This window comes from Calypte anna, chromosome 7, assembly GCF_003957555.1.
Source record: "Calypte anna isolate BGI_N300 chromosome 7, bCalAnn1_v1.p, whole genome shotgun sequence".
NCBI lineage: Eukaryota > Metazoa > Chordata > Aves > Apodiformes > Trochilidae > Calypte > Calypte anna.
Window position 1 is genome coordinate 25,333,932 of NC_044253.1, and position 18,679 is coordinate 25,352,610.

Here is an 18,679-nt window from a genome sequence, read left to right on the forward strand (position 1 = left end):
GTGCAACCAAAGTACATAAGCAGCCACTACACCGTGGGATGACACACTCTGGTTGCTGTTTTATGATAACCTGAAGTTTTCAAATGGAGATTCTGCACGCACATCATAAAGAAGTTTTAATTTCACCTCAAGAGAAGAGCTGTCAATGGTGCAACTTACACAGCCCTTGTAAGAAGAAAACTGAAGATAAGCATGCCAGAGCAAGCACAAAACATAATTGTTTGGCTAGATTAACTTCAGAATGAAAAACAGAACAAACTGCAAACAAAAGCAGGACTCCAAGATTAAGTTTAGTGGCACAACACTCCCCTTCCCTCTGCACTACAACGCAGGGCCTTGTGCAAGTTACCAGGGAAGCAACTTAAGCCTACTTGCCATGTACCAAAGTCTTCATACAGCCAAGAGTCATACTTCAATACACAATTTCTTCCACTCCACCTCACTAAGCCTGCAATTCTAGCCTGCTAGGCTAAGGTGCTTACAACCTTCATCTTTGCTTAAGCAAGAGCTAGAGAAACAACTCACAGAGCAGAAACATGGGTAGCTGAAGGAACCCAGGCGTGATGGCTGACTTTTACCTGTACCAAAGATCAAAACCCTGTGCGAGTCTACTTCCTGCTCAGCAGCTGGTACATGCTCCTTCACAAGATACCATTTCCACAACTGCTCCCTAGAATCGACAGGCAAAGCAGACTAGAGCACTTTCTTCTAAAAAGCCCCACTGAAAAGCTGTGCATTCCAGAGAAAACGCACGTGGGTGACAAGTGACACTGGAAGTGCTAACAAGCTGCATGCAGCTCATGTGGCAAGGTCTGACCACAACAAACACAGATGTGATCTGGAAGCCAACAACATGACTGCTCAGTGCACTTCTGCTTGTTGCTCTGCAGAGTAAGCAGCTGTAGCTCAGAGTTTTACTGATACATATCCTTAAGCAAGGAAACATAGAGACACTATTCACAAATTTTCAAGAGAATCTTTGATCTCTGTGTACAACTGAGTCTTAGTCTGAATCCCTCTCCCCAGTAAGTCATGGCATTTTTTGCTGTTATGCATTTCAGCAGTATTATTGATGATTTGAACATCCCTAAAAAACACAATTCATGCAAAATACATCATCAGGAAAACTTGGAATTGTTTCTTCAATACTTAAGGGAACTGATAATTTGCTTTTTAAATGCTGGGTGTACAACAGGGCTGTGCTCACATGCACACTACCACATTAAAAACGCTGTTGTGAATGCAACCAGAAATTTGAGAGGAAACCATGTTCATCTTGCAGCAACTGACGGTAGCCTGGCAAGATAAAAGTAAACAAGGAAGTCTCTGAACTTGCATACGTCATATATATATTATATATATGATTCTAGAGCAATAAACTTTAGCTTCAGGGGCAAAAAAAACACAGCAATTGCTTCTCTGACGACAGTACTAGTCTAGTTAAAACATACTGGAAAAAAAACATTGTACTTGGCATTAGCTTCAGAAACACCTGGATTTCCTGGGCTGTGCAGCACTTGAAAAAGGAATACACTGCATAGCTAAAGAGCTCTAGTTCTCTCACTAAAACACAAACCTTTTCTGAAAAAAACCTGATACACAATCACTTACTTGTATATAATGGGAAATCAAAAAGAAAGGTGCACATACCTGTCAACAGGCACAAAAGCAGACTACATCCTCCTCAGGATCCTTACCAAAAAGCCAGAGGGGATATATCTGAAGCAGCTTTAGGCTGCAACGCCTTCAGCAATCACAAGCTCAATGGAAGAGCGAGTGCGGACGGGAACCTCCCATAGGCGGTCAGCAGTCACATCCAGGCCGGCTCTGTGACACCCTACACCCCAGAAAATTGACCTGAACCGCTCAGTGCCAGAAGGATCCAGGCACTCCTTGTTACTCGGATGCTACTTCCAGGCACCTGACTAACACACGCCGGGTGTAAAGGCTGAGGAGTTGTAATTTACACATAACTGCATTACACACACACTCGCTTCCGACCTCTGCACCGCAGCCACGCTGGCTGCTCTGCTCTGCTTTGCTTTGCTCTGCTCTGCTTCGCTTTCCCTTCCCTTCCCTTCTGTCAGGGGACCCCCCACCTTCCTTCCCCCGTCACAGACACGCACCCGCCTGGTATGCCGGAGCCGGAAGATCACCTGCGACGGGACGGGAAGGAAGCAGCACAAAGCTGCTCGCAGGCAGCGGCCAAGAAGCGAACCCCAGAAGAGCCGCCGCCCATTAAGGACCAGACCGAACTGGACCGGACCAGGCCAGGCCTCACAAGGAGGGCTCGCGCGCCCCGAGAAGCCCCTACCGGGAAGCTTCGCGAAGCCCCGGCAGGTTCTCCCGACCCCGGCCGGGACAGCCTCACCTGCTCCTGGCGGGTGGCGGTGCCGGGACGCAGGCCCAAAGCGGTGCCGCCTCTTGTCACCCCCCTTTCCCCGGCCCCACGCCAGCCCCGCCCCTAGCAACCTGCCGCGATCCCGCCAGCCCTGCCCAATCGCGCGCCGATGGCGGAGCTCCTCTCCCAGGCATCGCCAATAGAGGCTCCACGACAACCTCCACACCGCCCACGGCCTTCGGGGCGGTGCCCTCCGCACCCCCGGCTCCACAGCGTGCGGCCCCTGCACGGCGCTCCGCCTTCACCCACCCCGCCTCCCCCCCAGTCCCTTCCCCGGCTCCGCGCTGGGAGGAGGCTCCTCCCGGGCGTGGCCGTTCCACGCTGCCGCCAGCCCGGCAGAGAAGGGAACCGGGAAAGGAGAGCGTGTCTCCCGGGGTCACTTCCACACTCCCGTCTAGTTCTGTCCCGGGAGTGGTGTCGTTTGCTGCTCCTCAGCAGGGCAGCCCTGTCACTCGAGGGGGTCCGACCCATGGCCGCACCCACGCCAACCAACGTGTCCGCACCCGCCCGTGCATTCGCCTTTATCCTGGGCTGGACTGCGGACCGGTTTCGCCGGGACCCCGGGGGCTGGGGAGCGGCCAGCACAGCCCTGAGGACAGGCTGACCGCCCACGCTCTCGCCGGGACCCGCTCCAGCAGGTCCCGAGACACGCCCGAGCCCCTAAGCGCCCCGGGCCTTCGTGCCCTCCTGTGCCATCGGCTCCCCTGTGGCGACGCAGGCCACTTACTGCGGCTGTCCCGGGAGAGCGCGGGAAGGGCCCGACTCGGTGAGCAGGCCACCGCGCTGAGGGCCGCCTGGCCCGGCGGAAGGGCCGCGGCGCGTTTCGTGCTGCCGAAACCTCGCAATGAGGCATCGGCACCCAAAACCCGGGCAGTCCACCGGCCACCAATGTGCGACGGCGCCAGCGGGCTCAGGCGCTCGCTAGTCCCGGCGGAGCAGCCGCTCGCCCCGCCCCCGGGAGGAGGGTCCCTGCGCGGCAGGCGGGGCTGGCAGTGGGGGCCGCGGTGGCGGGGCTGGGTGGCTGTGGGGGCGCGGCCCGATAAAAGGCTCCGCGCGCACTCGGGCGCTTTATCGCCGGGAGGACCGTACAGGCGCTTAGTGAAGGTAATGGGGCTCGGCGCTCCAGGGCTCCGCGGGTGGGGCGAGGCGAGGCGGGGCGGGGGGGGACGAGATAGCGCTGGGTGCGGTCACAGCCTTTGTCCTTCCCTCCCAGGCCCGGTGACCCCCTCCTCCTCCACCCGCCCTGTAGGGGGGCTCTGAGGCGGTGCCTTCGTGGTTTAAGGGCTTTATTTCGGGGCGTGAGCTCGGCGGGAGACTGTCTGCCCCAGCACCCTATCCCGTCGCCGGTATCGCCGCAGACGCGCTGGGTGCTGAGGGGTTTCGCGCGGCCTCGTCTCGGCCTCCTCGGCCCGGGGCTTGGTTTTCTCCCCTCGCAACCCAGATGTCTCTGAATGGGGTGGGGTGTGTCACCTAATGCCGGCTGCGCCTGCGGTCCCTCGTCTGTGTTAGGGGCAGCCTCCTAGGCCGTGCTGCGGGCTCAGGTTGTGCCGGGATCTCATCCCATCCCATCCCATCCCTGTGCTGGGCCTGGTCGGTAAATCCTACCTGTGCCGGGGCAGCCGGGCTGGCTGCAGGGAGGAGGTGGGGGAAGCGCAGCAGTGCGGGCAGGAGCTGCTGGTGACAACGATCTGCACTGCTGCCCCCGAGAGCCTGCCTGAGCAGAAGAGATCTTCCGTAAATCTGAATTACGGAGTTGTTGCAATACTTAATTACGGTTTGCCCCGAGTCCTCCCTGAGGACCAAGGAGTATTTGGAAATACACAAAGTTTCTCATAAGCTGCCCTGGCTAGGTGCCTGGGTTAAGTGTATTTAAAGAAGAGTTGCTGTAGCAGAAAGTCCGTGCTGACTTGTGGCAGTTCTGGAAAGTGAATATAATCAAAGAGGATGAGTGCCAGAGCTGAACTCCAGGGAATGTGTGTGCTCCAGAGGAACTTCTTGGTATGGTGTCTCTGCTGTGACGGTGTTACTGCCCCTGTACCGAGAAACTGGGGACATCAGTGCTTGAGAAGGGGGAAAGTACTGGGGCTACGATCAGATAAACTCATATGATGGTGTCTGAGTTGTTTAAGAAGCTGCTGGTTCCAAATATTAGTGGAATGTGTCTCATTGAAGGTGCATCTTGTGTACAACACCATGTAGGTCTGAAGCCAGCTTTGCAAAATGTATTCCTGTGACTGGCATAATCTGATTTGGTTTATTTAAGTAGTGGCCAAACCACAAAACAAATGATGGTGGGTGGGTGTGTACATTTTGGCTTAAACTAATCAGACTATTTCTTAGAATGTGGAAGTGCCACAGCAAAACTGAAGTTTCCTGAGTACTAATCCTGTGCCTAGGCCACAGGAGTGTGATGCAGTTGTTCTTTCAGTAGTCACAGTTGAAAATTGGGCCCAAAATATTGGCATAAATAAGCTCAGTTTAGACAAAGTGCGATCATGTGAAGTTAAATTTTTCCATGAGGACTAAAGGAGCCTAATATAAGACAAGATATTGCCTTTATTTGGTATAGGAGTGCCTCAGACCAGTTAATTTTTCATTAATCTTTTTTTTTTTTTTTAATTTGTACTCTAAAAGGTTTGGAAAAACTTGGTATATATAGCTTAGAAAGCTTATCATCTTCCCAGACTAAAAATGGTTATTTTATTGGATTTTGGGAATATAACATGAGTTAGCTCACTTTTTTTTTTTTTAAGTTGAAAATTCAGTCGACACCTGAATAACTTAATTTAGATGACCAGACTGTGTATAGTAGGACTCCTCACTCTGGATAAAGCCATTGATGGAATTCAGTGTCTGTGAGACTGCAACCTCAGGCACTGGGGCTTGGTATCTCACTGTAGGATCCTAACACCTGCACATAAGAAGGGGACTGTCTTGGAGGAACTTGCCAAGTCATAGCTCTTGCATAACCAGAGCTGAGAACTGAGAAGCTCTGACTGATAAAAAGCAGGGTACTATGTTAGAGCAGTTCAGTGGCTTGTGTGGCTGCTTTTCTGTCAAGGAGCAAAGTGCAAATAGAAGGGCAGAGTTCAGCTTTATTTTTTTGAGGCTTTGTGAACAAATATCTTGGGAAATCTCTGTTCCACGCAGAAAACAGATCTGTCCATGTTTATTTTAACAGCAGAAACAAAGCTTGCCAAGAGAAAGTTCTCTTGATGTGGCCCTTAGATTTCTGTACCTGTGTCCTTCCTTCCTGGGGAAGGAAGTTAATAAAGAAGTTGGCACTGTATTAATCTTAATAGTGCCATAAATATGATCTGGCATTAAAATAATTTCCATTAACTCCCATTTTTCTGAAAATGGGCAACTGGACTAGAACTCCTAAAATCTGAAAACAAACGGTGCTCATCTGTTTTTGTGGAATTTGGGGGAAGAGTTTGATCATGTTTTCAAATTCTTTTGTACACCCATATTTAAAAATCATGCCCTTAGAACACATGCCCTTAAATTTCAGGTATTGAACTTGGTGTTTATTCTCAAACATGTCTCCCTAGGAGCTGGGGCTTTCAGAAAAATACCATCTAGCATGAAACCAGGGATAAACCATGGTTATTTTTAAGACTCTTAGGAGAGATCGTGTATGCTGTGTTAGTACTACTCTTCTAGTTTGGCTGTAAAAATGCAGGATACATGTACTGGTGATGTGTTTTGGCAGTTTTTAACTTGTGTTTTTCTATGTCTGTTGCACCTCCAGATGTCAAAAAAAATCCATGGAGGCTCTGTTGTGGAGATGCAAGGAGATGAAATGACACGGGTCATCTGGGATCTAATTAAAGAAAAGCTCATTTTTCCTTACGTGGATCTGGATTTGCACAGGTAATGGCTCTTTATGACACACAGACACTTTGTACTGCAATATGCATGTGTCATTAGGCACTGATCATGTTTCATTTAGCACTGAGAGTCTTGTAGAGCCTCCTGCACTGCTGCAAAGAGGCAAACTAGCCCTTTTTTTACTGGTAGAGTTCCCAGAAGTAACTTACATAAGGGTGTCACTAAGTACTCTGGAAAACATGGGCTCATAGTGAAGGTATTTTGTCAAAGTCTGTCAGCCTCTCTGCTGGGGTTCCTCACAGCAGTAAGTAGTGAATGCTTAATTGTGAGTTAGCTTTTTTTCTGTACTGTACCTCTAAGAAGGTCTCTCACAGAGGTGGTCCATGTTTTTATCTCCTAAGTCTTGGTTAGGCTTTCTGCAATTTAAACAAATAGAAACATGGAGTGTTTCAGCCACTCCCTGACTTGAAGCCTAATATCCGTAGACTCTGAGGAGGCTTATGGCTTCTTGCCATCTCTGAAGATCTACCCAAAGGGCAAAAGGGTGGTTGTAGGGCACAGACTCTGCTCTGATGTCTGTAAGCTTGAGCTGTTTTGCTGACAGTGTGAACTAACTGTTGCAATTATTCCACAAGCCTAGGCTATGTCCTTGTGCTTCCTTCTGGAAAAAACAAATAGTAGCAGGTATGGCAACAGGGACTTGCTATCTACAGCATCTGGTCATGCAGAACTAATAACCACTTTCCTTTCTAGCTACTGAGCAATAATTATTAGAGAAGTATCCAGCTACATTGCTCCTAGGCATGTGGACAGAGGCCTTCAGTGGTGTCTGCCATTATTAAACCCACAAGTTTGAACTTTTTCTGCTCCTGGAGTCATTTGTATGCCAGCTACATCAGTCTTGCTGGTCTTGAGAACCAATCAAACAGGAACCCAGCAGCATAATATGTGCACACAGTCTGGAAAAGATTTCTTTTCAAAGAAGGTTGGGAGGAGCAAAAGCCCCTGGCTGAGGCAGTATAGTGTCTAGATTCATGTACAGCTGGCTATTGCACAGGAACCCAGCAGCATATGTGTGCACAATCTGAAAAAGATTTCTTTTCAAAGAAGGTTGGGAGGAGCAAAAGCCCCTGGCTGAGGCAGTATAGTGGCTAGATTCATGTACAGCTGGCTATGCTTCAGGGCTCTCCCACCCTGAGCACCAGTTGTTCTCCAAAAGGTATGAAAATGGTGAGTGTGGGAAATGTGCTTCCCCTGACTGAGGGAATACTGGCAGTTCTGCTGCCAGAGCAGCATTGTCAAGGCAGTTCTTAAAGCCTCATGTAGCTTCATATTTGAAGGAAGCTGGAATCCTCAGCACAGGAGTTTTGACATAAAGGCCTGTATTTATCTGGGGAAGGTGCTACTCCATACCAGTACAATCCCAGACTGAAAGCTTCCATTGCAGGAAGCTCAGAAGGGAAGACACAAGAGATACTGGCTGTGTCCCATGCTGGCAGAGCCTCAGCCATAAACTGAAGCTGTACTTTCTCCAACCTTTTACCAGCAGCAGAAGTATCAGCATATGAGTCTGTTTTCTTCCAGTCCAGTACCATTTGCACTGGAAGAGGGATACTTTAAGTTATTGCATGGTACTAGAACTGCTCTCACATGTGCTTTTAGGGGTCTGTTTTCTTCCCTGTTTGACACAAATGTCCTAGGCAGTTCTGACTGTGTTTGTGGGTTTGTTACAGCTATGATTTGGGCATTGAGCATCGTGATGCTACAAATGATAAAGTAACTGTGGAAGCTGCTGAAGCCATAAAGAAATACAATGTTGGTATAAAGTGTGCAACCATCACTCCTGATGAAAAAAGAGTGGAGGAATTCAATTTGAAGCAGATGTGGAAGTCTCCCAATGGGACAATTAGAAACATCCTGGGTGGCACTGTCTTCAGGGAGGCTATTATCTGCAAGAACATTCCCAGGCTGGTTTCTGGATGGGTGAAACCCATTGTCATTGGTCGTCATGCCTATGGGGATCAGGTGAGTCATTTCAGTCCTGAACCTCCTTTAACAGGCCTGCTTCTGACTGGTACAGAGCCACAAAGACTTAGACATCCCTGTATTGCTGGTTTATCTCCTGTACTCCTCCTGGGAGTGGGAACTTGCTAAGCACTTAGTACAGCACTGGATAAAGTGTGGGAGAACCTCTAAGTTATTTTTCTTCACCTCTTCAGAATCCTCCTCCCTCCGTAACACCAGCTTTAGAAAATATCCTTTACACTGCCCATCTTCTTACTTCTCAGAAGGACATTTTGGTGGCAAATGTTGCTTGCAGCAAAAATAGATCAGCATGAGTGATTTTTAGGTGGTTTTTAAGTGATGATTTTAGTGAGTGATTTTTAGATTTTACCATGGCTGTGTTTTTTTGGAGTTTTTATTTGTTTTTAAACTGAGATCTGCTTCTTTAACTTACTTGCACAGCATCTCTGCAGAGTTAGTAATCACACTGGGCACACCAGGCTGTGCTACTGAAGGAGGGAAGCAGCCTTGATCAGAGCTTTCCTGGCACAGGTAGTACAAGGACATGGAGAGCTCAAGCATGGTACCAAGTGTTAGTAGCCTTTGGGCAACCCAGAGGACAAGAATTAATGATACTGTTCTCTATGGGTAATGATATGCTGTAAAGCAGCCAAACAAGACAAAAGGAAAGTCTTCTAGAAAAGTCAAGTACCTAAGTAGATGGATTAACCCACAAACTGAGGCCAGTTTTCTGACACTAGAAAAAATGGAGTTTAGCATTTTTAACATTCTAGTACTGAGCAATCAAGGAGGTCAAAATAACAATTGAAAAAAATGGATTAAAGGAGAAGGATTGAAACCCTCCCAAAGTATGAGATTAAAGTGAAGGGAATAATACAAGAACATGTAAGCAACATTTGAGCAAGACATCTCTTGCAAGACTTCAGAACAGTTCAGGGAACTTTTTCTCTCAATAGGAGGTAGACTACATGAAAAAGGATAATGAATTTCAAGGAAATGTAGCCTTAAATAGTATTGTTCAGGGCACCATTTAAAAACTTGAAGTACATGTTATCTCTTCTTTTGAGTCTGTAGCTCAGAGGAGCAAAATGTCCCCATTTAGAGAATTCAAAGAACTCTTACTACAGATTGTTCTTTTTAATGTCATATGATGATGGAAATAATGTCTTCCACTAAGATGATATGTGATTCCCCTTTATGCATGAGATCAGTAGTTTTGATATGAATTACTTTTTTTGAGGCATAGAGAGGAGCCTCTCACTCACCATACAACACTTTGGATTCTTTGCTCTGTAAAACCACTGCATTTGCAAAAATATTGTGCCAACTACTGGGACCCAAAAAATCTGCAAGCTTTTTCACTTAAGAGGAAGAACTCTTCTGAAAAAGGCAGACTCTTGACTACTTGTCTTGCTAATCTGTAGTAAAATAATCTGATGACCATGTGAGTAAGCAGAACCTGTTCAGTGGGGGTTTTGGTACAACTGTTTGCTTTTCTGCACCCTGCCTTCCCAAAATACAGTTTGTTTTTATGGTCCTGTCTTCCTACTAGAAAAAAATCATCATGGCATTTTTTGTTTGTTTTGTTTTTGTGGGTTTTGTTTGTTTGTTTTTTGTTTGACAGTACAGAGCAACTGATTTTGTGGTACCTGGGCCTGGAAAGGTGGAGATGACCTACACTCCAGAGAACGGAGGCAAACCGATCACATATCTGGTGCATAACTTTGAAAGTAGGTATTAACTCTAAATTGTGATTAAGGTTGATATGATGGTTGAATTCAACCTTGAAGTATCAATTAGATTTGTTTTATGGTAAAATGTGACTTGGAGGTAGAGTTGGGTAGAAGGACTGGGCCTTCCTCATTTATCTGAAATACTAAAAATTAATCTTTCTGGCCATCTGTCATGCTTCTTGTATGATGATTCTGGTAGTGGTATGTATGTTTTTTTCCTTCCTGATCAGAGGCAAACTTTCCATCTGAACTAAGGGGTTATACATTTGAGAAATTCAGGTATAAATCTCTGATTTTAGTTTGTCTTAATGGGCTCTCTGTACCTTTGCAGTTTACACCCTTTTTTTATTAAGCAGTCTTTTTTTTCAATAGAAATGAGAACTGACCCTTTCTCTGTGAGGTGGAAAGGAGATTTGGCAAGGATGCTCCTGGCTGTAGGCTCTAACTGTTTTAACAGATGTAGTCCCAGAGATATTGGTGTCCCTTCTAGCAGTAGTGCTGTGCTAATTGTAGGTGTTGCTAGGCTCAAGAGAAGGAGTCCTTACGTTGCTGGGCTTTGTCACATGAAAACAATTATACACACGTAGCTAGAACACAGGATTATTCTCTAAGGGCAGGATTCAGCAAACATCATGCAAGTCATTTCTCTTGCCTATTAGTGATCAAAGGGTTCAGGATTTGAACCTTATGGTGACCTATGTGTGCAGTGTTTTGTTTCTAGCTACAAAAAACTAATACAACCATGTAAACCTCAGAATCCTGGTTTGTATGCAGTTGGCTTGGAAGACAGATAATAAAATTGCCATATAACCCTCTTTTGCAATACTTGATTTCTGTGACATTCTTGGTCACAGGAGCTTAAATCTCTACTATCAGGTGGTAAATTCTCTTACCAGGAGTTCACCTGCTTCACTGCCAATCCTGATCTGGTTTCATTTGATAGGTGACTGCTGAGCTTGTTTTGGAGATGTCTGGCAGTTCAGCTGCCATTCTGCTCTGCATTACATCAGTGAGCAGAAAGCAAGGAATTGCAAAAATGGCAGATTATTGCTCTTGCTTTTGAGGGAACCTCTTCTCCCCAAAGATAAATGTTGTGCCAGCATTATCTCCAGAGATATGAAGGAAACTTGTCCTATTGCTGTACTAATGTGTTCAACCTTGACACTAAATCAAGAGAACTTAGCAGGCAGTAGGATTGCAACAACGTTTTGGTTTTTGAATAAGTATTAAAACTTGATAGCTGTCATCCAGTAACCATGAAATCGTGGCTTCAGAGGACACAGTCTCTGTAGCTGATCATACCCTGTTCTGTCCTTGACTCACTAAGGGAGACAATGTGTATTTTCATTGGTGACAACAGGAATTAATTCCCTACCAATGCCAACTTTAAATGACCTTGTTATCTTGGCAAGCAGATAAACCTTCTCTGTCTTCCCCTTTTCATTCTGTGTGCAGTAACAACCGTCTGGAGGAAGTAAGGGCAAATGGATATCAGAAAAGGGTATTAATTTTTTTAAAAAATTAAAAAGTCTAGAGTGTTTCCAGGGCAAAGGTCTCTGAGAAAGGCACTGTACAGCAGAATAGAGAGGTGGTGGTAGTGAAGTGCTTGAAACTAGGTACATGGTATCTTCTTTTCACTGGAAATGCAAAGAGCTGTGCTCTGAAGACTAAAAACCTTTTTCATGAAGCACCAAGACCCTACATTCACCCACAGTCAGCTTCTCTTATGATCTGAATGCTGCTTTCTGTCAGGGGATCTTGGCACTTTTAAGTTTAAGGCACTTTTGTTCAGGCTGCTAACACATCTGAATTACACAATTAAGTCATGTGAGTCCTGAGAAGGCTCTGAGGAACTTTCAAGACTTTCCATTGCATCCAGATGACTGTTACTGGTATGCTGCTCTTCTCAACTTGTTGGAAGTGAGGCTGAGCAGGTGAAACAAAGCAGACAGGTAGGCCAGGCATATGCACTGAAAAGATGCTGGAATGCACATGGGGACTTGTTTATCTGAGATTGGCAAAGCAGCCTCTGACTGCTGGAGTTAGTTCTGCAATGCACTCAAAGCCTGAAGGTACAAAGCCCTTAGGTTGCAAGCAAATGAATTTCTAGCTTTGTCCAAGACCCCACTCTAAGCTGCTGCCTTCTGCTTTGATAAAAAAATACTCTATTACTTACAGGGCTAGTAGGAGTTCAAGCACACACACTGCTGTCACAGTTTTACTGATTAGGCTGGATTAGGAAGAAACTTCTTAGGGGTATTAGATCACAGTATTAAGATATACCTAGCTGTAAACCAAAACCAGCTTACAATCTATGCTGGAGCTTTGAAAGAAAATCTTCTCTGAAAGACTCAGCCTTAAATTGAGCACTGCATCAAGACATTTGGGTGTATCACCAGCTTGTCTGCCAGAGTATGCTACAAAGAGACTGTCAAATTCTTAACCAAAACTAAATCTAGTTGATTCCTATCTGTTCTTCCTCTTCTAACAGGCTGTGGTGGTGTAGCCATGGGAATGTACAATCTTGACCAGTCTATCAAGGATTTTGCCCATAGTTCCTTCCAAATGGCACTGTCTAAGGGCTGGCCCCTCTACATGAGCACCAAGAACACCATCCTGAAGAAATATGATGGCCGCTTTAAGGACATCTTCCAAGAAATCTATGACAGGTAACTAGGATAGTTGTGTACTTCTAACCACTTAAATCTGCAAGAGGAACATTCTCTCCAGCCTTTTGAGCTGCTATAGTTAATTCAGCATTTTCAGAAACTCAGCAGCAAGGCGGGGCGGAAAGAGGTATGCACCTTCCCTGTTGGTTTCCTTTGTCCTGCAGGACACAGTACTCAATGTTTAAAGCCTTGCTAAATGTAGCTGTGGTGCTCATCTCTTCTAACAGGAAATCAGATTTTTCATGGGCTCCTCTGGGATTCTAAAGCAAACTTGCAGTAGCCTAGCAAAGCAAGCAAGGGAAAACAGTGATGCAAATTGATTTTTATTTTATATTTTATTTGTTTACTCCCACATCAATACACCTCCCTCACTATGCACAATCACACACACAGGTTGTGAATTCCTGGTATTTATATTGACAAGGTGTTCTGGTTTTTGTTTTCCAGAGAGTATAAGTCCCAATTTGAAGCCAAAAAGATCTGGTATGAGCACAGGCTCATAGATGACATGGTTGCTCAAGCCCTGAAATCTGAAGGAGGATTTGTCTGGGCCTGCAAGAACTATGATGGTGATGTGCAGTCAGACTCTGTTGCACAAGGTATGAGATGTTCTCCGTGCTACACTGAAGCAGGCTCAGTGACCTTGTGTCATACCTTATGTAGTGTCCCAGGAGGTGGTGTTTGGTCTCAGAAGTTAAATCTGCAGCCAGTCACAGAGATACCAGGCAGGCAAAGAATATCTGTTTTTGCTTTTACAAGAAAGTCCATTGATTGTAGACTGCCTAGTTGCACTTCTTTACCAGGTGGCGGTTCCTACTAACATAATAACTGACAACCTTTCCATTCCAATGTAAAGTATCCAGGCAGCTGGGATTCTGTCACTGACAGCTTGAGTTGAACTGACTGTATACTAGCAGGTGCTCTGCAGATAAGAAAGAAAATCTTCAGGACCTAAAGCTACCTGACAGGTGTAAAGAGAGAGATTGAGGTATTTAACTTTACAGACTTGTAGTGCTTGATCAAAATCCTGTATATTAATCTGCCTCATACCAAAACAAATATGGAGGGAGAAACTGACAGTGCAAGTTGTATGGCTTTATGTAATGTGGTCTATCTGAAGTAATGCTGGTAAACTGCATCCCATATAACAGGATTGTGTGTTGGACTACTGAACAAAGAAGTTGTCAAAGACACAAATCTCTGAAACTTACAGAGTTAGAAGTGATGTGAATGTCCAATTTTGCTACCTCATAGTTCCTTTCACTGGAGCAGATGCTCTTACTATGAAGTAGGTTTGCTTGCTATCACCCTGTAGGGAAGATAGTGACTGGCAGCCCAGCACTTCTTACTTGGGATTCTTTCTTCTTATACTTTCTTATACACCTTTTCAGTAAAAATCTGTCCAGCAAGTTAGGTGGCAATACTAATTTTCTTGAAATGATGCAGAATGTCTCATGGTTCAGCAGCACTTTCTATTTAGACAAAGTGTTATTTTGGTGTTGCACTCCTGGTTGCTTGCAGCAACACCACAGTTCAGAAGTACTCGCTTCAAGGCCAGGAGGATGTAGTGGGATGTAGAATAAGGAGATTGAGAAGAATTAAAAGGGGCTGTCCAAATGAGACACTGAACTTTTTAAACTGTGTATTCTGTAGGCTATGGTTCTCTGGGGATGATGACCAGTGTGCTGATCTGCCCTGATGGCAAGACTGTTGAAGCAGAAGCTGCCCATGGCACCGTTACTCGTCACTACCGCATGCACCAGAAAGGCCAGGAAACCTCCACCAACCCCATCGGTGAGGTGCTTTTCACTGCCCTTCAGTGATCTCTACACATGAAAGAACAGATTTAGAATAAGAACATCTGCATCCTTTCTGCAGAGAATCACACCACTGAGTGGTGAAACTGGAAATTCACAATGTATTTTTCTTCCATGGAGATAGCTGCAGCCTGGAATAAAAACAGGCTGGAATGGAGTGTGTGAGCTATAAGCTAGACCTAACCTAGCCTTTGAGACGTGCTCTCACTCTTCAGCAAATGATGGGTGTATAGACAGAATGGCCTTAAGGTTTAGGTTGTTTGTTTTTTAGTTTACTACTCTTTCTGATGCTTCAAAAGATCCAACTACCTTCCAAACAATGTATGTACTTAAAGTGTAAGTGCACCTAGAATGAGACATGAGGGAACGAATTCCTCTGTGAATACACAGGAACCAAAGTGTAATGTAATACAAGGAAGAAGACTGCACCCTTCTATCATAAGGACAACTTTCTGTGTAACCACAGTCCTACCACTGATCATTCTTTCCAACTTGGACAGGAACAAAATAAGATAAAATAGCTTGCAGAAAGAGATTGATTGCAACAGTGAGTACTTCCTAAGGTTTGCCAGATTTTCTATCTTTTTCTGTCTGTTTTCAGTTCTAGTGATATTAAAAAATAATTGCTGTTCCACATGACAGTTTCTAACAATGTCCAGAGAGTTCTAGAAGGACAGAGTAATCTGGTGTTCTCTCTCAGCCTCCATCTTTGCATGGACAAGAGGATTAGCTCACAGAGCTAAGCTGGACAACAACAGTAGCCTCAAGAACTTTGCAGCTGCCCTGGAAGAAGTCTGCATTGAGACCATTGAATCTGGCTTTATGACAAAGGACCTTGCTGCCTGTATCAAAGGCCTGTCTAAGTAAGTGTATGAAGTAATCAGCTGTGCTTAGAGGAGGCTGTTCTGCTTGATGCTTTTGGACAGACCTTTCTGGAAATTATTATGGTGGAGGAGCCTGGTCACAGAACAGGGCTCATCTGTAATACCCAGTGCTGTACAAGCAGAACATGGAACACTCCCTGCCCTAAGCAGTTTAGTCTGCCTTGCTCTGTTCCTGTTATTGAAGCAAATGCATGGGGAAAAGTAAAGAAGGAACTGCAGAGATATCACTTATGACAGGCTGGCGACATTTGCCAGATCCTGCCCATGTATTGGGAGGGAGATGTACCTCTCTGCAAAATACTACCTGACTACCTCATCTACCTCTTCTCTGGAGCCATTTGGCAAAAAACATCAGTCTGAGTAGGAAAACTCTTGGTTTTAGGGGAAAGATTTAAGAGTTCTTTGAACAGTCTTCCCCTCCTTTGAGCATTTGAATGGCTTTAGAACTAATATGTCTTGTTTTGTTTCCCTCGCTCAGTGTCACACGCTCTGACTACCTGAACACCTTCGAGTTCATGGACAAGCTTGCTGAAAACCTGAAGAGGAAGCTCACATCTCTGCAGAAGCTTTAAGACTACTCAGCTAATTAAGTGTCTCCCACTTACAGCAGGGTGTAAGTGGCACTGAATCACACTAACATTTCAAATACTAGACAAAAGTGAACATGTATGCTTTTTTTAGCTTTTTTAAAGACCATGTTTTCTTAAACCCCTTGAGCTGCTGGGCTAGGCCTTACTTCTGCTAAGCAGCTGAATGTGAAAGTATTCAAACTTAGCGTGGGTCTGAATTCCAGGTGTCAGTCACTGTAGACCTACGGTTTCTCTCCATGACTTTATGATCTATTTCCTTTTCTCCTCTCAGACTGAGAGCTGGTCTGTGTTACTACTCTGGTTAAACCAGCCACTTACTGTCCAAGAGATTTTAGAAATCAGAACTGTCCTCATATCTATTACTGTCCATTGAGTATAAGTGAGTTCACGGGTCTATGAAAGCTCTGCTCTAGCCCCTCTCTTACTTAAATTATGTTTTTTGTGCCAACCAGAGCATGGTATCCTCATACTAGGGGATTTAGTCCCATAGTTACAGTCAGGACTGTAGTATTGGAGAAGCACTTGGTGAATTCTGCAAACAAACCCTATAGGCTAGGAGCCTCAAAAAGCCATGCTGCTGTGTCTAAATGCAGGTTGTGCATTTAGTTATACTCCTGACTGGATGTGAAGCATAGGAACTGTTATCTCTTCCTCATCCCACAATTCATAAAGGTGCAAAACTTTTCTCCAGTTGTCTAGACTACTACTTACCCTTCCTGTTGTGATAGAGCAAGTCAGGTAAGATAATGACTCTAAAAAACTTCCATCCATTTGTTTGTGTTTGGCATTTGTTTGTTTGTTTTTTTTAAAGGAGACCCTCTGTCTCTCCTTCTTTTGCATCATTAGCAGATACAGGGAGAGAGAATCCAGTATCTTTTAGTATGGTCCAGTACATGCTGGAACATACAGTTGGAAATTGATATAAATACAAAATAATCTCTCCCTCAGCATAGTTTTACTTTGTTCTGGATCATGGCAAGATATGATCTGTGTGATAGTAAGCATTGGGTAGTGCACAAGAATTTGAAGATACTGCTTCTATTAAGTTTTTCTTTTAGGACTAACATCAATTTGAGTATATGTTGGTATCACTGCCTGACAAGAATCAAAAACTGGTTATACAGAAGCCAGACTCTCACTCTGCAGCTGACAAGTGCTGGTTAGGATAGAAATGCAGTGTTAAATGAGATCAGCTAGTATTGAGGCTTGTTTTGGGATAAGCATGTGTTAGAAAAGTATCTCTACAACTGCGAGCAGCTGTCACTATGCCTGCAATGTGAATGAACATAGTCTGTTCTGTTATTAACACAACCATGTAAGAAGTGCAGCTGAAACAAGTCCCATTGTTCACCTGTAGAAGGACCATCTGGAGACTCCTGCCTGGCTTCTGACAGCAGTACTTCAAATTACTGTGCCACAGCCACTCAAGTCCTACTACAGCATGTCTAAAAACTTCCCTGTTATTTACTAGCTCCTACCCAGCTTCCAGAGTTATAGTACCAGACATAGCTTAGTACCTTTCAGTGAACTGAACAAATAAATAAAGGGGCATTTTTAATTATTATACTTTTTGTTTGGTTTAATGACTTAACTGTATTGCTTAAGCATAAGCAATGTAGTAACACTTATCTGACTGCAGATTACACTATTTTCCCTCTACTAACAAAGGTTTCATCTTCTGAAGGACTCTGCAGAGTATAGCAAGAACAAATCTATCCTCATGACTGAAGGATATTGCTAAGGAGAGAAAGGAACACTTTGTGCTGAGAAGCAGTGTGTGATCATAAGAACAGCATGACTCTCCCTGCTCTGCCTTGGAGAAGGGAAACATTTTTCCTGCATCCAAGGAGGTGTGTTCCCTTCCCCTTATAATTACTTTTCCCTCACCACTATCTCAAACATTTAGCATCAATAACATTCAAATTTTGACACCAGTAGACCCTTAAAAACAAGTGCAGGAGGCCCCTGGATACTTAGTCTGCAAAAGAAAGAAACAGATTTCCTGAATCAAACACAATTGTCTGTGTCACAGTATACCAGCTACTTCACAGAGCTCTTGGACAGGGCCTTTGTAGCTCTCTCCACCAATAGCAGTCCTTTGCACCAACCCTTCTATCAGTGGACCCAGCAAAAGTTGTTTTTCAATAAAGCATAGCCCAGCTTGCTTTCAGTGCTGACACTGTAATTCAATGCATGCTCAGGACTGATAGAAAGCTGTTTTCAACCCCATAGTTACACAAATCCCCACTGACAGCAAGTTCAGTGAGAGGTGATACCTCAGTCACTGATGTGGCTCCCTTCCAGAATAGTAGAGAGCTCTGACTTCTAGGGTTGTACAAGGCTTCAATAGTCAACCCTAAGTGCAGCTTCCCAGTGGACTGCTCTACCTGTACAGCAGCCAAATTTTACAGGAGGCAATGCCAGGCAGAATGTCAGCATGCCTCTTCTGCTTGCTGCCAAAGCCTGGGTGCTGCACCCCTTTCATACCCTTTCAGCAGTACTTGTGGATACCTGCAGTACCACCAGGTCAGGCTGCCAAGGTGTCCTGTCCCCAGCTTGTGCAGGGCCAGGAGAGAACTGGCAAGAGCCGCGAGCTGCCTGTGGTGCCACAAGCACTTGTGCAGGAAGACTGCAGAGAAGCACCCCAGCATTTAAAGGTACTGAGGGAGAGGGTAAAGAACAGATGTCACAAAGCTTTTAAAATGTCCACATAGGAAACTTTATTT

General features: G+C 45.0%; 2 protein-coding genes across 12 annotated transcripts in view; one reads left to right on the forward strand and one right to left on the reverse strand.

The window, feature by feature from the left end:
* The window catches only part of PIKFYVE (phosphoinositide kinase, FYVE-type zinc finger containing), a 65,385-nt gene extending 61,324 nt beyond the window's left edge, over positions 1 to 4,061 (reverse strand). For 2 of the 7 annotated variants that reach the window (XM_030453919.1, XM_030453913.1), the window contains exon 1: positions 2,157 to 2,360. In XM_030453919.1, coding sequence (XP_030309779.1) covers positions 2,157 to 2,239 — 83 coding nt within the window. In that variant the 5' untranslated portion in view covers positions 2,240 to 2,360. The other 5 variants (XM_030453918.1, XM_030453921.1, XM_030453914.1 and 2 more) reach the window with 5 other exon arrangements.
* Positions 3,025 to 18,589, forward strand: IDH1 (isocitrate dehydrogenase (NADP(+)) 1). Of its 5 annotated transcripts, none has more exons than XM_030453926.1 (10): positions 3,410 to 3,505; positions 6,156 to 6,277; positions 7,969 to 8,260; positions 9,885 to 9,990; positions 12,485 to 12,662; positions 13,110 to 13,261; positions 14,316 to 14,456; positions 15,180 to 15,342; positions 15,842 to 15,976; positions 17,622 to 18,589. In XM_030453926.1, exons 2-9 carry the CDS (start codon positions 6,156 to 6,158, stop codon positions 15,933 to 15,935), a joined length of 1,248 nt encoding a protein of 415 aa, XP_030309786.1. In that variant the 5' UTR covers positions 3,410 to 3,505; the 3' UTR covers positions 15,936 to 15,976; positions 17,622 to 18,589. The 5 variants fall into 5 exon arrangements, with proteins under 5 accessions (XP_030309782.1, XP_030309786.1, XP_030309785.1 ...); XM_030453925.1 differs by lacking the exon at positions 17,622 to 18,589 and adding an exon at positions 17,311 to 17,519; XM_030453922.1 differs by lacking the exons at positions 3,410 to 3,505; positions 17,622 to 18,589 and adding an exon at positions 3,025 to 3,167 and having other exon boundaries at positions 15,842 to 17,519.
* Positions 18,590 to 18,679: the final 90 nt, after the last annotated feature.

What these genes read in the sequence shown, in the direction of transcription:
- IDH1 (XM_030453922.1), top strand. Translation starts at nt 6,156, where the DNA reads ATGTCAAAAAAAATCCATGGAGGCTCTGTTGTGGAGATGCAAGGAGAT. An exon ending in GTCATGCCTATGGGGATCAG is followed by an intron (nt 8,261 to 9,884) that starts GTGAGTCATTTC and finishes TTTGTTTGACAG; the next exon opens with TACAGAGCAACTGATTTTGT. An exon ending in TTCCAAGAAATCTATGACAG is followed by an intron (nt 12,663 to 13,109) that starts GTAACTAGGATA and finishes TTTGTTTTCCAG; the next exon opens with AGAGTATAAGTCCCAATTTG.